Source organism: Aethalodelphis obliquidens, unplaced genomic scaffold (genome assembly GCF_003676395.1).
Source record: "Aethalodelphis obliquidens isolate GAN/ISIS:26980383/991018 unplaced genomic scaffold, ASM367639v1 scaffold36, whole genome shotgun sequence".
Lineage (NCBI taxonomy): Eukaryota > Metazoa > Chordata > Mammalia > Artiodactyla > Delphinidae > Aethalodelphis > Aethalodelphis obliquidens.
In genome coordinates, this window is record NW_020837980.1 from 19,244,476 (window position 1) to 19,264,472 (window position 19,997).

At 45.5% G+C, this 19,997-nt stretch overlaps 1 protein-coding gene across 7 annotated transcripts in view; it reads right to left on the bottom strand.

Moving 5' to 3' along the window:
- ETV6 (ETS variant transcription factor 6) overlaps window positions 1-19,997 on the bottom strand; it is a 240,456-nt gene that overhangs the window by 27,842 nt on the left and 192,617 nt on the right. For all 7 annotated transcript variants that reach the window (XM_027129586.1, XM_027129589.1, XM_027129588.1 and 4 more), the window contains one exon: window positions 10,268-10,402. In XM_027129586.1, the coding sequence (XP_026985387.1) occupies window positions 10,268-10,402 (135 nt within the window). The remainder of the gene's footprint in view (window positions 1-10,267; window positions 10,403-19,997) is intronic.

Genomic DNA, 19,997 nt, shown 5'->3' on the forward strand with positions numbered 1-19,997 from the left:
CTGCCTGCTGCCTCTGTTATTATAAGTTGGCAGCAGGGTATGGAAACTTATGAGACCAGAGCTGACAGGCAGAGAAGCTCCGGACACAGGAAACGCACTAAGCGGACAGTGGGTGCATTAAATCCCCCAGATGTAGGAGTCTTCTGTCTAAAACAAGAAGATGTTTTTTTGGTCTGGCCTTGATGTCTGCGTTTGTTCTTGGTGAACTGCCCAGCTGGAAAACTGGGAAATTATCCACATTGCCCTTGGTCTGAAGGTCTTGCTATGGGAGGGAAACGCACAAGGAAGGGAGAGGAAAAGCCACATGTAATTGGTCAGTGTGGGCTTAGAAGGAGGGGGGCCGGGGAAGGTACCCAGGAGTGGTAGGGACCTCATTCTGGCTGAAAGTACTTTCTGATCCCAAACGTTTCTCTTTGTAGATCTCCTTTAGACACAAATAATCCCTTCTTCTCACTACCAAACAGCCCCCAATAAATTAGGACTTGAAATGTGATGATCACAAAAAAAGGTCTGATTTCTTTTCTCATCCTCTTTCCTTTTACTTATTATGAAAGTTTCTCTATTTAGAATTCATCAGAATTCAACCCAATTTAATCACGTTATATAATGAATAACTAGTAGACCTAAAAAACAAAGCAAAACTCTGCCTTTGGTTAAAGTCTTGGTTTTTGACTAGGACGTTTCCAGGGTAGAGCAAAGGCAAAGATCAAGTTTACGTCTCACACACCAGGATCACACTTCCCCACCGGGGAGATGCAATTCAACAGGCCCAGCAGATAACTCTCACTCCTCATCCTCAGTACACTGTGATCCACATTTTTCCCCACGTAAACACCATTTCCCAGCACAATTTTGTAAAAGATTAGTAGGAACCATGAATGATATAAAGACCTATACAAAAATTAAAGGCTCTAGATCTTGAGATGGAATTCAAAATAGATTTCATATACATACTCAGGTTCTGTCACTCCCCGCTATGAGTTGGCTTGTGTGCCCCCCACCCCAAAATTCATATGTTGAAGTCCCAATCCCCAGTACCTCAGAATATGATCTCATTTGGGAAAAGGGTCATTGCAGATGTAATTAGGTAAGGTAAGGTCATATTGGAGTAGCATGGGCCTCTATTCCAATATGACTGGTGCCCTTGTGAACAGGGGAATTTGGACACACAGACATGCACACACGCTGCACAACTGGAGAGGAGTGTTTTGTCACACAGTCATTACAATATGAATTGAAGCAAAGAACTTTAAGCGATGCCAACCGTATGTGAAGTAGTGTCTCAGATGCAGAATATGCAGGGAAAGGAAACGCGGTCCTTGCTCTCAAGGGTACCACAGACTAATGGAGAAAGCAGACATATCAAAAAACGACAAAAGGCTATAGGTGCTGAATTAAGAGTCAAGGCACGCAGGGGTAGGCCACGCAAGATCTACAAGCCGAGGAGCTCCAAAGATTGCTAGCAAACCACCAGAAGCTGGGAGAGAAACCTAGCACAGAGTTTCCCTCACGGCCTCAGAAGGAAGCCATCCTGCCCAGACCTTAACCTTGGCCTTCCAGCCTCCAGAACTGTGAGACAATACATTCCTGGTGTTTGAGCCACCCAGTGCGTGGCAGCCCTAGAAAACGATCCCTACTACCGCCTTTCCAAGAGGTTCAGCCAGGACTTTCATCAAGACTTTCCACTGACCCTGTGCCTGCCCATTTCAGTGTTTCCATCTCACTCAGCTCCCATGTCACATTCAGTAGTCACTGAATTCCCTTGCAGGGACTGAGAAGAAACCTGCCCTAGCTTGGAGTGTAGGATTCACAGACGTCTGAGTTCATACACAATAAATCCCAAGGAAGCATCTAGAATTTTATAAGCATTTGGGTGAAAGGGGCTGAAAGAAACAAAACAGGTGACTTTCAGGACCCTGAGGCTTAATCTTCATCACTGTGGGCGGGACTGCCTCCAACAGGCCACCTCTGCGGGTGGTTTAGCGCAGACGGTGTGGGCAAGTCTACGCCAGCCGTAGACATGAGGCTTCGTGCTCCCGGCCGGACGCTGGCTCTGCTCTTCCCAGGTGGTGTAGAGGAGTCTCCCTCAGTCTCAGGAAAGGCCCAGAAAAGAAGTGAATGAAGAAATCAAGGGATGAGGTTACAGATGAGCCAATTTGCCCTTTGGAGGTAAATGCTGTGAATCATTTAGAGGGAGGGGGCCAGGGCGGCACAAAGGTTAAGGCAGGAGAGGGGAACGAGTGGAGAGCTTCATTCTCTGGAGTTGAACCCACCACCCCCAGTCCTCTTATCTCGGAGGAATCAGGTGGCATTTCCTGAGGGCTAAGAGGAAATCACTTGAAGACTTCCTGGTTACCTTGGGAGAATTATTCATGTCTATTAGGGACCTCCTGCCCCTAAAACTTTTAGCTCAATGGAGCAAGCTAGCCTCTGGACTAAGGGAGTCTCCACACCCCTGGAGGGAGCTGGCCCAAGGAAGGTGCACGGGTCCCCCCAGAAGGAGGCTGACGACCCCGATGAAAAGCGGCTCCATGCACCACCCCGGGCCTCCGTGTGCTCCCATCACAACCGAACGCTCTGAACCAGGTAGAGGGTGAAAGGTCATGCTGCCCCAGACCACGACATACAGGAGGCAAAGCAGGAAGAAGAGGCCCTGGAGAGGAGAGGAGGGTAGAGAAGAGGGGAAGGAGGCCGGGTGCGGGGGAAAGGGTCAGCCGGCGCTCGGGGGCTCTGACACTGGGGACGACAGGAAGTTCTGGTGGGACCTCGTCACCTCCTGCCAGATTCAAGAGTCACAGGGATGACAGGGGCACAGGAAGGTTAGTCTTAGAGTTCTGAAGGGAGAGAGGAGACGGCCAGACTCATAGAAAGGTTGCAAAGGGTTGTGGAGGACCTGCCACGTGCCAGGTACTGAAGGTACCGCAAAGCGTAGACACTGCTTATTTTCCAAACAGGCTGTATCCTGAATTAAGGTTTGCCCTTTAAATGTATTTTCCCATAGAAATCATGCAACAGATGGTGCCCGGTTAACCCACGAAGTCCTAGGATAATGGCATGGGTGGACAACAGGCCTTTCCTACGTCCGGATGCAGAAACCTTGTGTTTGCACAAAACACATGACATTGCAGTAACGGGACTGCTTAAGAAAACTGGAACTGGACTAGCACAGGGAACTATATTCAATATTCTGTAATAACCTATATGGGAAAAGAATCTGAAAAAGAATATATATGTGTGTGTGTATTGATATATAACTGAATCACTTTGCTGTACACCTGAAGCTAACACAATACTGTATATCAACTATACTTCAATAAGAAAATAATTAAAAAACAGAAAATTGGAATTGGAGGTAAGAAAAACAACACCATTGCACAACAATGTGAATATACCTAACACTACTGAATTGTACACCTACAAATGGTTAAGATGATAAATGGTATGTGTATTTTATCACAATTCAGCTTTTTTTAAGTTTAAAGAAAAGAAGAAAAAACCTGAACCGAATAGTGCTAAGAAACACAGCAAATAGTCCTAATGAATAGCATTTATCAAGCACTTGCTATGTGACAGATGCTGTTCTGAGGACATTTCCCTGATGAACTTGACCCTTTCTTACATCAATCGTATTCGATAGGTACTGCTATTCTCCTTTTACAGATGAAAACAGAGACACAAGGAAGCTAAGGAACTTGCCTCAAGTCACACAGCTGGTGAAGTGGGAGCTGGGATTTGAACCCAGGTGGTCTGGACCATCACGCTCTCTGGCTCTACCATGTGCTGCACGGCTAACGTGTATAACAAAGATGTCAAACCCGGGCCAATGGCCTCCTTGACACTTCAGTCATGAACACGATTCCAGCAAGACTAGAAAATCGGGGTGGTTTTTACAACAACGGGTGATAGGATGTGGCCTGAGCAGCTGGAAGCCTCATCTACCCTCGTGCCTGTCCTGGGGGGCCGGCTCTCAAGGAGCCACCGCACGAGGGGCTGGTCCAGGGGTACGAGAGCCAGGGCTTCTGTTCTCAGAGGCCACTGCCTGACTCAGCACCCACATTTCTCCCAGGCCGGGAGATTTTTGTCCCACTAATAAGTCCATTCATCCTGGGGCAGTCAGTGATCCAGACAGGTTAATTCAGTCCAATTTAGTAGGAGTTTTTAATATCATTAACTGAAGACATACACTGTATGTCTTTGATACATGTATGTCTTATGATAATGATACACTTTGATACACTGTATGTCTTATGATAATGATATCAGGGGTCTCAAAAGCTATCTCTGACGTTTTTTGGTTTTCACTTGACAGTTTCAAGTACAGATGGTCCCCGACTTATGATGGTTCGACTTAGCGATTTTTCGACTTTCCAGTGGTGGCAAAGTGATACGCATTAGGTAGAAACGGTCCTTCAAATTTTGAATTTCGATCTTTTTCTGGGGCTAGTGATATGCAGGACGATACTCCTCGTGGTGCTGGGCAGCGGCAGCGAGTACAGCTCCCGGTCAGCCACGCGATCACGAGGGTGAGCAGCTGATACCATCCTGCACCCAGACAGCCATTCTGTCTTGCACTTGCCGTACAGTGTTCAATAAATTACATGAGATATTCAACACTTAATTATAAAATCGGCTTTGCGTTAGATGATTCTGCCCAACTGCAGGCTAATGTAAGTGTTCTGAGCATGTTTAAGGTAGGTAGGCTAAGCTGTGCTGTTTGGTAGGTTAGGGGTACTAAATGCATTTTCAACTTAGGATATTTTCAACTTAAGACGGGTTTATCTGGCTGTACCCCCATCCTAAGTCTGGGAAGATCTGTACTATGAAGCAGAAACATTATAAGCAGGAGTGCGGGGACCTGCCAGTATATTGGACCTGTCTCGGCATCCTAATCTCCATGGTTCTTCTACTCGCCGTTCAACCATTTGCCCTATTTTCAGGGTGCTTGCAAACACACAAAATTAATAAAAATGTTATTTCGGTCAGCTCATTCATGCTGCAGTGGAATGAGCACCGGCATTGGAACCAAGTGGACCTGGGGTTAGGTCTTAGCTTTGCCACTACATAGTTATGTGATTTGGAGGCAGGGTACCTTACTGCTCTTAACCTCAATTTCCTCATCTATAAAGTGGAAATAATATTACCTTCTTTATGGGGTGGTTGTGAAGATTAAATGATTTAAACATGTAAAAGCTTAAAACAGGGCCTGGAACACAATGAGGACACCATAAATGTTAGCTCTTATTTTGTTATTATGAGGTAGATTCATGTACCCCATCTCGTTGGATTATCTCATTAAAATTGTATAAGGTTGGGCTTCCCTGGTGACACAGTGGTTGAGAGTACGCCTGCCGATGCAGGGAACACGGGTTTGTACCCCGGTCTGGGAAGATCCCACATGCTGCGGAGCGGCTGGGCCCGTGAGCCATGGCCGCTGAGCCTGCGCGTCCGGAGCCTGTGCTCCACAACGGGAGAGGCCACAACAGTGAGAGGCCCACGTACCGCAAAAAAAAAAAAAAAAAAAAAAAAATTGTATAAGATTTCCTTCCTCCAAAGTAGTCTCTGGCAGTTGGATTTGGTGGGCAGGGGGAGGGAGAAGGGGAAATATTTCCCCCAGTAAAGCAATCATATAAATAAAATTTCTGTGGGCCATCCCAGAATACAGCCACCCTCCCTACCCTCCATGAAGAAATGATTTCCCTCTACTATCTGGGCTATGACCATGGGCTAGTTGTAAGGAGAACTGAGAATGACACCTGAAATTTCTCGTCCTCACTTCCAATTTCCACATCCACCTGGTGACAGAGAGCTGCCCCAGAGCAGAACTTTCACCTTAGAACTATGTCTACTGCTGCACAGCATGTGGGAATAGTTTCAAATTCAAGTGATTAAAAATCACCTCCCAATTCCCTGGCGGTCCAGTGGTTAGGACTCCGTGCTTTCACTGCTGGGGCCCGGGTTCGATCCCTGGTCAGGGAACTAAGATCCCGCAAGCCACGTGGCATGGCCAAAAAAAAAAAAAAAAATCACCTCCTAGTCTCTTAGATGGGGGCATAAGAGAGGGTGGACTGAAAGGTCGAAAGGATAGGCGGGTCCCCCAAAGGGATCATGGGATGAGGACATTTGAGAAACACAGGTCCTGTTCCCCCTCCCTGGACACTTGTCCATGTCCAGTCCAACAGGGGTGACTCTGCAAAGCTGACCCCATTTGGAGACCAGCCTAGACTAGAAGCATATTTTAATTGCTCAATGAACTTTCAGGGAATCACTCATTCAAGCAGTTCTAACACCAAAGGACCAGTGGCAATCGAATCTATGCCTTGGCACCAAGCTTTTCTTCTCAAATATTCCATGGGAGCCCAAAGTCACTGACTCCGGAACCCAAAGTATCAAAAGAAGTTGATATCACAACCGTGTGTGACAAAATAATTGTATAACCACCTACTGGTCTGAAATTTCTAAAGATGTTTTGCCTCCTGGTTTTGGTGAGAGAAGTAGTCTCCTTCCTACATAGCTGTCTACGTTATACCTAACTAATTCACAGCACGCAGATAAAATGGGTAATCAATAATCAAAGAAAAGGAATCTATTAAAAATGAGATTTTCACTGTGAAACAAGTGAATGATGCTACTCTTGGTTTGACTACTAAGAGGGGTAATGTTATCAGCAGTTCTTGATAAGGTGAGATAAACGAGAAGAGATGTTCAACTTTTCTCAGCATCGCCAGACAGGACACTGCTGTACTTTTGTGGATTTTAGTTGCCTGCGACCCTGAAAGTAGAGAATGTGTCTTATTCGTCTTCGTATCACGCAGGGAGACCCAGTCCTTAGGATTTAAGGGCTCTAAGATCTGATACCATTTGGTGGTATTTCCTGTCTTGTAACTGGGGTGACGAAGGGCCAGAGAAATGAGAAACTGAGTCCTTAGGACTGTTCTGGCAGAAGAGAGGATTAGAACCTGGTTTCCTGATGTCCAGATCCCACTCTTGAAGACATTTAATCTAAGCTGACCATGTGTCCCAGTTTGTCAGGGATGGTCCTGGTTTAATGCCTATGTCCTAGCTCACTTACTAGGGTCCCATTTCACTAGCATAAGTGTCTGGGCATGGATGAAAAGGTATAAGGTTATCGTAATTATATAATATTGCCTTCCCCTCCCATAACTGAGTAAGGGAAGAGTAGAAATGATGGTTCTCCTAGACCTAGGTGGTAATCAGAGTACTGCTTCACCCAAGGCATGACACGCTTTTAGAGATAATGAATGTGTAGAAAATAAAGGGTCTGAATTAGTCTGATCACCCTTCTCTCCCATCAGAGCCTGGAAGGGAGCCTCTGAGCTAACAATGACCTCCAAGCTTCTGGCACTGCCACGTGGCTGCCAGTACGGAAGGTGAGGTTTCAATGTAATGTACTCATAGGGGATACTTGCAGGCAACTGTGGCTGGATTACACAAGATATGTTTGTCCTGTGATATAAATTCCCATTGTGAAGTTATGAATGTCTGAATTGGTCACGTCGGTGGCAGTGATGAGGTGAAGTCATGGGGCGTTGAATGAAGCTTTGTGTTTCTACGTCACTCTGCACGCCTCCCTGTGCCAGCCTGCTGAGGGGCTGAGTGGGCCCTCTCTGGAATGGCCCATTCTCCTTCCATGCTGAGCTCTGGGCCGAGTCAAGAGCGACACACTCTTACATTGTACTGTATCCCCAATTAGGTAGCATAAATCACTGGGGATGTAATACTGGATGTTTATAATTTCACTTAACAAATTTCCCCCCGCCCAGGACCAGATCTCTCTGTATATTAATAAATGCCCATATTAATGTGTTACCATTCACGATATAACCATATTGATCCTGGAGATAATTCATGTTAAGCTGTAAATATATTCTTTCTACCTCTCTAGTTGGTCCTTTTGTCACCAAAGGCACCCATATATCTGGAGGTCTGGGGGCCAGCAGCCTCTTCACATCACCTCCGTGCCCGGCACAGCTCTTCTCACGTGATCCCACCTGACAAAGACCCACGCTCCCTTCTGTGCGCTCTCACGTGAGAGCAGGCAGAGGACCAAGGGCACATACCAGGATGGTGTTTTCTGACTGACAGCTTGAAGGAACCGTCTCTGAGAACGCGCTACTTTTAAGAGCAGGTCTGAAGCAGAGCTACCTGATCTACAGGGTGATGCAGCCCTTGACCTTGGCCTCGTTAGCTCCATCCTTTTACCTACTGAGCTCACCACGGCCCACAACATAGCACTTGAGAGCGCAGCTCTTTTAGGGTGTCGGTGGTGGCGCACGTGCATTTGCTCGGTGAGAGGGGTCTCTGAGAGTGGCCAGCGTTTCCTGCTGAGTCACTCCTGCCCACGAGGACAACAGCAAACACACCTACTTGCGGGTCAGATCAGGCCAAGCGGAGAGAAGGAAGGAGCTGCCATGAGATGAGACCGTCAGCCTCCCATCACAGCTGAGGATAAACCGGGAGACAGCAATTCCAAATGGGATTTTTTTTTTTAATAATGAGCAAAAGAGAGAGAGTGAAAAACAAAACAAAACAAAACAGCCCATCACACACCTTTTGTGTGTGAAGAGGCAGGCTAGGCAATCTAATTCCTGCCCTAATCCTAAAGCTTCAGTAAACCCACCACCTCTTCTCTGGAGTAGCTGTTGGCTGTTATGCAAACAGGAAACGCACAGGGCAGGAAGGGTAAAAGAACGGAGAAACCCAACTGGGGTGGGGGGCAGCTGCTAACCTCAGCAGAGGCAGAGCTAGAGGAAGACGGGATGAGAGGCACAGGTGGGGAGACTGCAAGAAGCACTTGCTTACTCTCCATCACGGAGGCAAGGGGACCTGCTGTGAGAAGTTGGGCACAGGGAGGAGATGCCGGTCGGGTGCCTGAAGCCAGGCTCTGTTCTGTGACGTGTTAATTAGGGAAACACGGAACGTCTCATTTTTAAATCTGCCGACAACAAAACAAAACCAGTCCTGCTCTGGGGCATGTTCAATCAGTTGAAGGAAATGCCCCTGAAAAAAACCCAGGGGGTGTAGGCCCCTCATAATCTGGTCTGAAAGACAAGTTTAAAAGAATCACCTTGTGTCCCCAATCTGGGCAGAAGGATGTGGACGAAATGCTCCCCAGAGGCACGGTGCATGCTGTTCAAGAGAACAGGAGCAAAGCCAGCTTCTTATACCCTATTTCTGTACCCAAGTACCTGCTGCGGAACTCTGCCCGGGGCCGCAATTCGATTCTGGTCTTTTGTTGTGTTTTCTACCAACGCTTTGATGAGGACCACTGTAAGTCACCAGGGCAGAGCAGTGCACGGCACACCTGAACTGAGCACTCCCAGTGAGCACATTGCAAGACACTGCCTCCGGCGCACGAATACTAGACCTCCTTGGTCCCCCGCAGAGTTCACAGGGCTTGGGTCTCTTTTCTTCCTCCAGCTTACGTTACCCTCTGTTACCCTCACTCCCCACTGTTTCCCTCCACAGCCCGGAAATCAAAGTCCTCCACGTCCTGTTTCTAATCTTACCTCCTTGGACTAGTTCTGCAACAGCAAAATGTTGATCATTGTTTGTTTGGTTTTTTGTTGGTTTGTTTTTGAATTTTTGGTTGCACCCCACGGCATGTGGGACCTTAGTTCCCCGACCAGGGCTTGAACCCGCGCCCCCTGCATTGGAAGGTGAAGTCTTAACCACTGGACCGCCGGGGAAGTCCCTGTTGATCACTGTTGAAGTAGGGGGAGGGGATGGATCACAGAGCTTTAGTTAGTTTATTCTATTTGGGGTCTGTTTGAAATTTTTCATAATCAAAGGTAGGGGGAAAAGAAAGGTAAGTTCTATAACCCAAGTCATGGGTTGTTCTCTATTCCAAGGACTCTCTCCATCCTGGGTCCTCAAGGGACGTTCTCCACTTACTCCTGCTTATCAGACCTTCACGGAATCCTACAGTCACCTCCTTCATGAAGCTGAGCCTGCTGCCTGTACTGGCTGTAATCTCCCATTCCACTGTCTCTTTATAGCACCTGTCATAATTATTCTTTGATACTTACATGTGTATCTATCCCATTTCCTCTCCTAGATTGTAAGTTGCAGAGAACCAGATCTTATTCATCTCAGCATTTCCCCCAGGGTCTCAAACAAAATCAGTACCCCACAAATGCTTGTTGAATGAAAAATGAATCACATGAACAAGAACGACTTATCAAAGGAACAGTGGAACCTCTGGGATTTGGCTATGTCTCAAGCAAGGAGAGAGAACCCTCCTAGGTACCTTCTTCGTGGTTCTGATGCAGGATGACTTCCGGCTGCGTGTGTATCGAGTTTCCGGGGTGGAAGAACGGTGAGAAAAGAATCCGAGGTTTCCTCTGCTTCAGAATATGCTGAAGGAGTTCATAGAGCACATCACCTGGATAGAAAAAGGAAAGAAAAATAGGGAAATGGGAGTGTTTTGTTCAACAACTATTTGCTGAGCTTTGACTTTGCGCCTGGCACTGTCCTAAGGACACAATGGTGAGGAAGACAGGTCTGCCACCTATCCACGTGGAGCTTATAGGGGACAGGATGTGGCACTGAAACTCAGGTCAGAGCCATGCAGGTTTTTTTTTTTTGAACTTTTTTGATTATGAAAGTCATACACAAAAATAAGTATAAAAATGCAAGAAGATAGAAAGAAACAAAAATCACCTATAATCCTATCCCTAAGAGACACAAGCCTGTTAATACTATCTACAGTATTATATGGTTATAGAATTAGAATCAGGCTTATCATAGTTTAGTATCTCTCTTTTTCCCTCCACATTATTTAACTGCTTTAGTAGCTGCATTATAACAGCCTGTCACAGGGATGTACCAGACTTTATTAGAAACTTAAACTGTCCCAATTTATTGCTACTATTTTTATAAAAAACATCCTTTTCACATCTGTATTTGCATTTCAGATTATTCAAAGAAGAAGTACAAAGTCATTAAGGATGAAAAGTTTTAATGTTTCAATGAGAACTCATGGATTCTTCATAGAAATCTTCCCAATAGAGAAAAACGTGCCTTTCTGATCTACCCCAATCCCAGGCAGGAAAAGAATAAACGTGAAAAAGAAATTCACAAGTCCGGTCAGAGGTGCTCGCTATTAAAGATACCCTATAAGGAACTGGCTTATGTTCTGGGATGCTTCCCTCTAAAAATACACACAGGCACTGCTCCAAGGTTCCACAGTCTCTAGAAAATCATCTTTAGATGTCAGCACCTCGCAGAGGATGGTAGGGGCTGGTCTGAACTGGGGGCCTTCTATTCTATTTGGTATTTGAAGTGTCCACTGAGTTGTTAATTAGCCAAAAAAGCTGTCATGGTCTTGTCCCTCCCCTCTGACTTAGATCCAAGTTAAAAAATGCAGGTGGGTGCCTCAAAACCCCTTAGGGGTGGGTGATTAATCTTTAAAATACCACCGGCTTTTCTGTCTCCCACGCCCTTCCACATACAGATACGCAGTCAACAATTGTACCAAACAGTGGGCTTTTGTCTCTAATTTTAGCCACTTTTAACAGATACTTTAATTAACAACTTAATTTACTGCATATTTTGGGCTATTGCTAAATTATTTTTTTTCCCTCTTCAACTCAGCCTGAATCTGAGAAACAGTCCAAATGAATTCCTTTGTTTCTGCAAACTTCTGTGCCTTTTCTATTGGTACCAAATATAAGTTCCACAATACCCCGTCCTAAGTGATTCCTGAGATGCCCTGGTGTCTTTCCTTTGATTTTGTTTCTTCCTCTACCTTTGAATTTTGGTCATTATTAATATAAATTACTGCCACTGTTTACTACTGTGATGAAATAGAGCAAAAGACTTCTAAGAACTGAAGACCCCACGTCACTTGGGTATTTCCTTTTAGTGAAACGGGCGAGGAACCGCAGAGGTGTTCTGAACCCGACTTAAAAATGTTCTGTGTAAGGTAGACCCGTGACACATGACTGCCTTTGGAGCTGGGAAGGCTTTGGAGCTCATCTAATTCAAATCCAGTAGTCATGGTGATGCTGTCTCTGATGAGATGAGGATACAGAGCCTGAAATACAGTCCTATTTTAATGATTCATATTTTAATCGCTTACAAAAATAAGTCCCTAATCAACATTTTGTGTCTTGGTTTAGTGTAAATGTCTTCCTGAACTTTTCCGAATTTACACGGCCTCACAACGCTGGGTTCTTTCCTGTGGGTTTGAGCGATGCTCTATACCGGTAGTAGCTGAAGAGAAAAACGAAAACACTGAAAAAAAATGTGTTCCTGATGATACTAACAAAAATGGTCAGTTATTCGTGTACCCACTTTGGAAGGGGAGGCCAGGAAGTACAGATGCAGTGTGTGTGTGGGTGTTGGACTCTGCTGGTTTGGATGCGGGCTGGTGAGAGGGGAGGGCCCGGCAGCCAGGGCTGGAGGACCAGCTCCTGTGCGTCAGGCGACCTTGAGCAGGTCCCTGAGCTTCTCTGTGAAATGCAAACATCTCCCTCAGAAGAGGATGTCGTGAAGCAGGGCCTGGTGCATGTCCCATGTGGTCCCTCCTTGGAGGTCACTCGGGGGGCTGGAGGAGCTCTGGGTATGGTGGCTGGAGAGCAGGCAGGTCACTTTCTTTTCTGTTTCCATTTCTCTACGTGCACAGAGAAAGCGAGGCAACAAAGTGGATGCCCTTTACCTTCTCCAGGCCTCAGTTCCTCATCTGGAAAATGGCGATACTGGCAGTATTTACCTCCCAGGATGCCTGTGAGGACTGGATGAGGTAAGTGTGTAATAAGCTCATCACAGCACCGCGCAGTGAGAACTCAGCAAGCACCAGCTGTTGTGTGACCACCGCTGTTCCTGCTATTATTATGGGTATCATTCAAGGGGTTTAGGACAGACCGGTAGACCCCGAAGGAGGTCTCAGGAGAACAAAGGAAGACTGTCCAGGTCATGGTCAGTGTTATGTTCCCCCTTCAGAAAGGGCAAGGTGCAGTGAGGCCATTCCCCCACTGGGCTAAGCCTGCAGCGGGGCTGATACGTGCTCTGCACCATACTCTCCCAGGCCTTCTGTACTGCCTCTCCCCAGCCTCTCAACCCAAAGCTGGCGAAGGGAGCCCAGCAGAGAAGGCTCCTCTCTGAGTGGACGAGAGAGCTGGAGAGGGGCCGGTCAGGCAGAGCTCTGCCAGTTCTTTAACTCAACCACAAGAACTAGTAAGGTAACACTCGTAAGTGGCACCTGGGATAGCTGGCTAAGGGGTGGGAGCCTGGGCCCAGGGTCCTGGGCCAAGAGAAAACTTAATTCTAAGACTGCAGAGTATGGCCACAATTGGACCAGTCCATCCACAGACATGTTTCCGCGGCAATCAGGAACTCAGCTGGGGAATGTGGCTGGCTTAGCACAAACGCATCGCTACTCTGGGGGGAAAACCAACCCACCGTATGTGCCATGTGTGTATGATTGGCAGGAAGAGTGTATGCCTGGTAATGGCTTGGAATCTTAGACTTAGAGAGGATTCTATAGGTTTCCTAGATGGACTCAAACTTGTGATCAGTAAAAGTCCCCTGCCTCCTCTTCCCCTGCCAAGAAGTAGCTTTGGCTGAGAACTTCTGTGATGGGTAGCCGGACGCAACGTAAGCAAACCACTTCTGGACAGCTCTAGTCGACAGAAAGTTCTTCTGTTGAGTTGGAATCTGGCCTCCTCTGCAATCTCATGTACCTCGGTTCTTAGTTTTGGTCTCTGGAGCAGCACAGAACATGCATCCCATCTACAACAGTTTCCTAAATAAATAAAGACGCTCCCCCACTCCATCCTCTTCCATCTCCACTGGCCCCCGATTCCTCCGATACTCAGTCAGTTTTCTTGCTACATTCTTAAAATCTTCTTATACACAGGAGATCACATCTCAAATGTGATCTTAACAAAGAGATCTCTGGAATAAAGAACAGATTTAAAAAGCAGTTATGGGGCTTCCCTGGTGGCACAGTGCTTGAGAATCTGCCTGCCAATGCAGGGGACACGGGTTCGAGCCCTGGTCTGGGAGGATCCCACATGCCGCGGAGCAACTAGGCCCGTGAGTCACAACTACTGAGCCTGCGCATCTGGAGCCTGTGCTCCGCAACAAGAGGCCGCGATAGTGAGAGGCCCGCGCACCACGATGAAGAGTGGCCCCCACTAGCCACAACTAGAGAAAGACCTCGCACAGAAACGAAGACGCAACACAGCCATAAATACATAAATAATAAAAAAGAGAAGTTATATTTATTTGCCTGCTGTATAAAGAGCACGAGCCATAGCACTATATATGTAACTAAGCTAATGACCACTGGCCTGAATTCAAAGGCACTGTTCAAAAAACTCTTGGCCTGTTCAACTCTTGATAAATCTTCTCTGTCTTCCCAGAAAAGGAATAACTCGTACTAACCATAAAAGATGCTCCTACTGTACTAAGCAAGGAAATCAAGGCCACTGTTTAAGGGATAACAGCTTTTGCTGGTTTCTCCATATATCTTCAGGCATACACACATGGTTCATGTACCCACAGGTACATGCACAAGTGGATTTGCCTCGAAGCTAGTGAATTTCAGGGGCCTTTATCTGTATAGTCCCATGAAAGGAAACCTAGAACTATGTGCCCTCAAATTATAAATTTCAGGTCCCCAAAACCCTGGATATACTCCTAGGTGCACGCGCACACACACACACACACACACACACACAGAAGAGAAACCCACAAACTAAACACACATACAATTTTGTATCAGTGATCTTGATGTTAAAAGCCAGGCAACGACTTCGAGAATCCTGAATTCTATGATTTTATTTGCAATTTGTTCAAAACGAACAGTAGCGAGAGGGAATAAAACTGCTGCAAGTTGCCTGAGCAAAGACTAGTGTCTGATGACCAAGATCATAAAGATGCTGTTTAGGGGGTTAAACATATCTACGTTTCTTTCCTTTTTTTTTAACATCTTTATTGGGGTATAATTGCTTTACAATGGTGTGTTAGTTTCTGCTTTATGAAAGAGTTTCTTTACTTTCAGAGGAAAGAGCTTGGGCTCTGGAGCAAGGAAGTCCCAGGTTTGAATCCTGGTTCCTCTACTCAACAGCTGCGTGCCCTGAGGCAAACTACTTTTCTCTTTGAGCCTTAGTTCAAGGCTTAGTTAAATATTCTTTTGTCTCAAATGAGAAAAATGCCCAGACTCCGCAGGGCTGTTAAGAGGATTAAATGAGATAATGTGAACAAGTGCGCCAGCCGCACGTCTGCCCTCCTGTGCGCTCAGGAGATGGCACCCCTTGTGATTATGATAATTATTAACAGATGTGTCTCCAAAAAATCTGGAAACTATTTGCTCTGCTTCAATATTTTTGTCTTTAAAGGACATGCATAAGTTTCATAAAGGCACATTCATAAGAATGGAATTTTTTTCCAGTTGACATCATTTCATACAGATATTTCTAGTTCATGGTTTCTCTTTCCTTCTAGTTCACAATGTACCTTCAACTTCTTTCTATAGGGTTCTTTTCTTTAGCATTTAAGCAGCTTCAAGTGTTTCCTGTCTTCTACACACACACACACACACACACACGCACACACACACGCACACACACACGCACACACCTCTGTCCTCATCTTCCCCTCCGGGTGCTGTTCCTGTTTCCCTCCTCCCATCGCAGCCAAACTCCCTGAGGAGCTGTCCAACTCTGTCATCACCACAGCCCTCTCCGTTCACTCCTCAGGGCCCTTTGGTCTCCACTCCAACCCTCTCTCCAAAGCGCTCTTGCTGACGTCACCTCACTGTCATCAAACCCAAGGGCAATGGTACTTGGGGACTTGCTGCCTCTCAGCAACATCATCACCACTAGTCACTGCACCCGCCCCCCGGCCTTAGAACACCCCTTGGCTTCAGACATTCCTCCGTCTCCTGGCTTTCTGCTCTCCCTCCTTCCCCAACCTTTAAGGTTCCCAGATCTCCCATCATCTTTCTCCCTGGGTAATCTCAGCCCCTCCCATGGCTTCAATCAGCTTGTCTATGCTAAATCTACTCCAGCCAGACCTACCTCCTCAACTCCAGAACCTTCACTTACCTCCTACATACATCCTCTTGCATGCCACCCGGGCACCGCGCATCTTATGTGTTTGACATAAACGCCTTTACAACCCACGTGGTGTTTCCTAGTGCAGTAAACGCCCACCTGATTGGGCCAGAAACTCGGCACTCATCCTTAACACCTCTCTCCCACTTATACAACATCTAATCGGTCCCCAAGACTTACAGACTCTGCCTTCTAAATACTGCTTGAATCACCCCCTTTTCTCTGCTGGTTCATCTTAGTTTAAGTCACCGCCATTGCGCCTACCTACCAGCCATGCCGACGGCCCTACATCCCTACTTCTCACCTCTGTACTTCATTATGCCAGTCTCTGCTTCAGACCCTGAATGGCTTCTACCTGTCTTTAAAATAACATGTAAAGTGCTGAACGTGATCCGCAAGGCCCTGTATGATCTACTGAAGAAATAAGAAGTGACTCAATGAATGGCCGTAAAGCTACAGTGTATTCCTCTATATTTATATTCTCCGCATTTTTTTTTTAGCAAGTCTCCTGTCGGGGGTGGCTTGGGCATTTCCAGTTTTTACCATTATAAATAGAATTGCTAAGGGCATCTTTTTTGTCCCTCTATTGGATTGTTTCCTTCAAATATTTTCCTAAAACGGTGTCATCAGTGAAAGCGTTTGATTAGTTTTCAAGTTCTTATTATACACGGCTTGTGCTGCAGAAGACGGGGACCAGTGCAGAGCGTCATCTTCAAGACTGTCCAGAGCCTCTCCCCCAGGCGTTTCACATCGTTTAACTTCTTGGGTTCAGTAGGTTTAAAGCAGAATCGTCACATTATTGAAAATTTGCATTTTTCTGGTGCTGATTTACTACGTACACCTCCTCCTACGAAGATTATCTAAAGTAACACATTCTTACATCTGCAAACTGTTCTCTTTTCTCTGTCTCTCTCTTCCGTTTTTATTCAGAGATTTTAGTTTCCTTCTGACCAATTCTTTAAAAAATAAATAAGTAAATGAAAGCAGGCACAGTGTGGGAGGGACACTTCAGATTTGTCAGAGAAAACTCTCTCTGCCGGTCCTCTCTGCCTGTGATAGGTTCAAAGTGAAGTCCGAGGCCTCGGCTCCTTCAGTTTCATCATAAATTCCACAGTGAAAACACCAACGCAGACGCAGGCCTGGGGGATCCCACTGGTGGCCTAACAAACATTCCCATCATGGGATGGCCTGGCTTTCCAACTCCGCTCTATCTTAGTTTCCAAGCATTCCATTCAATCCATTTTTGTAGGCTGCTTAATGTAATGCGGAGTGCCTTCTGTGACCGTAAAAATAAACCTACTCTTTTACTTAGGAACAAATATGTGAAATTCAGTTGGTATCTCTGTCTTGGACGCGGAGATCTTAGGGAAAAAATGGGAGCAGGTTGTGGGAAAATTTGAATATTATATTTAAGAGGAGAATAAATCACTTAGAAAAGACATCTAGTAAGACAACTGCCTTTACCTGGATACAGAATATAAGGTAAGATAAAGCAAAGAATAAGCTTGTGAGAAAATCCAAATACCGTGACATAAGTATGCACTGTTAATTAAAGGACGTGTTGTATGTTTTACATGTTAAAATATGACTCTGTACAGCAGAAAGTTCAGTTATCGCCACCATTTCACTGCCAGGATAAGCTAAGTTCTAAGAAATGCAGTGACTTTCCTGTAACTGACTTATATCTAAGCACTTCTCCGATGGGTAATACACATATTTTTCGCTTGTGTTGCTCCAGGACACAGCAAGGGAAGAAAGAAGCCACTCTGCGTGTCTTCAGTCAAGGGTCATGTCTGCTGGAACTCCCACACTTCAGGGCTAACGTTCCCCTCTGTGACCCACGGCCTCAGACCCTGTGACTTGAGTCTAAAACAGCCCGTTGATTCAGCTACTCAATTCAGCAAACCACCCACCATTGCTTAATAGAGATTAATAGGCAAGTTGGTTTCCAAGGAACTATATGTAGATAAAGACTGGTATTTTCACTTTAAAGAAATTTCAAAGAAATTTTGCTATATTTGAAGATCACAAGCAAAGCGTATTTCCAAAGTCAAAGGTTCTGGTGGGTTGGAGAGGTTTGTAACATCACACCGCAGTACGGGAAAAACTGATTTACTTAGGAAAACCCCAATTCACTTTTTGCTGAACTGGCTTGAAGGAACTTTGAAAATATGTTTGTTTTGCTTTTCGCTTTTTTTTTTTTTTTTTTGTAGTATTGATAGAAAGTCTAACATGAATTAAATTAATAACTTTTTGTTCATTTAAATAATGGATACATAAATACGTTCCACCTGAACAACTCTAAATAAAAGTTAGTGCTAACTTGTCTGTTCCGTCTTATTAATATGTTTTCACAGTCTCAAGGTGGTCAAGAAACACAGAGTTATTCATTGTAAGACATTCACTGAATTCATAAAATTCAGTGAAATCCCTTTGAATTTAAATCATCCCAGACCATTTAATATGGTAACTACCTAGTCGCTCAAGGACTAGGTGAAATTACCCTGTCCGGGTGACAGTTTATAAAGCTGAGATTCCTGTACATTTTTTCCTTAACTTTGAGAATGTCATAAATATGTCATCCTGTCGTATCCTCTGATTGAGAGATTATTTCAAAAACTAGATCCCATTTATATTCAACCTTGACATCTTCTGTTTGGAGATGATATTTTAAAGTACATTCTAGTACATTCCCTATTTTATTCTAGTGGTTGAAAAGGGAGGACCTTTGTCCTGGAGGTGGACACGGTAAATGCAGTTTGTTAAACTGGTCAAAGAATGCGGAGTTCAGAGAGGCTACCATATTTGACTTCAGGTATCTCAGTAGTTCAAGTAATTATAATTCATTGAGCTCCCGTTCTCTCCTCTCTACATCTGGAATGAGTAGTGTCAAGGAATGTTATTTCCAAACACAGAAAGCAGAAGTCTGGGTGAGGCCAGGCAGGAAACGTGGCTGGGAGGAAGCTATAAACATCCATTCATGGTGATGCGCCGGCCACCAGGTACTTTTGCTGCATTCTAGCAGCCCCATGACTAGTGAGAAGCTGCTGCTTTGTCGTAGGCAGCAAAAAAGATCCAAGGAAAGACAGGAAAAAACCGGGTGAAGTCTAGGTTTTACAAGGTATACAGGTCGAAGGAGACCAAGTTCTTGAATATTTATTTACTGCCTGTAGGTGGGAAGTTGTAATGTTTATTGGAAGCTTAACAATTTCAGTGGCTGAAGCTGGGTTGACCTGTTCAGAGTTGAAGGGAGTTTAGGATCCCCTCGCTGAAAATCCCGTTTTATGGATGAGGAAAATAAGGGCAAATGAGGTGATGTGATCTGCGGAAGAGCCACGTGTAGAACCTGGGCCTCACGACATCTACACCAAAGGCAAAAGCAAAGCCCACGTCAGAAGCAGCAGTACCAAATGTTACACCTGAGAGAGAAACAAGGTTTTCTATTTACACCTTGTCTCTATCTAAGGAGAATGTGAGCAGGTATATCACGCCCTCATCACCCTGCTGGCTGGCTACTCCATGGGAAGGGTCTTCTCAACTCCTACTTAGTTCTGTCTTCCAATCCCTCTGACAATTCTCCCCTGTTTGTGATAAGTTTTCTTATGGCCTCTACTGGCAGGTATCACCTTGATATTCTGTCCATGGCTTTCCAGTTGATGCCTTAATTAAATTACCTACGGTGTAAAGTTATGCTCAGCTTGATGTAATGGGGATGATACTCAAAATGATTATTCCCAGCTTGGCCTGGTTCCTGTCTCAGATTCTGCAGAACAGGACGCATCTTCCTGGATGTCCTGGCATCGCTTGGCCAGAGTGCCGGAAGTATTATTATTCTGGTGTCACTGATCCTATTCTGGACTTCAGCACCTTGCATGAGGACCGTAGCAAGAGCACTGTATCTAGCTTCCCTGCTTT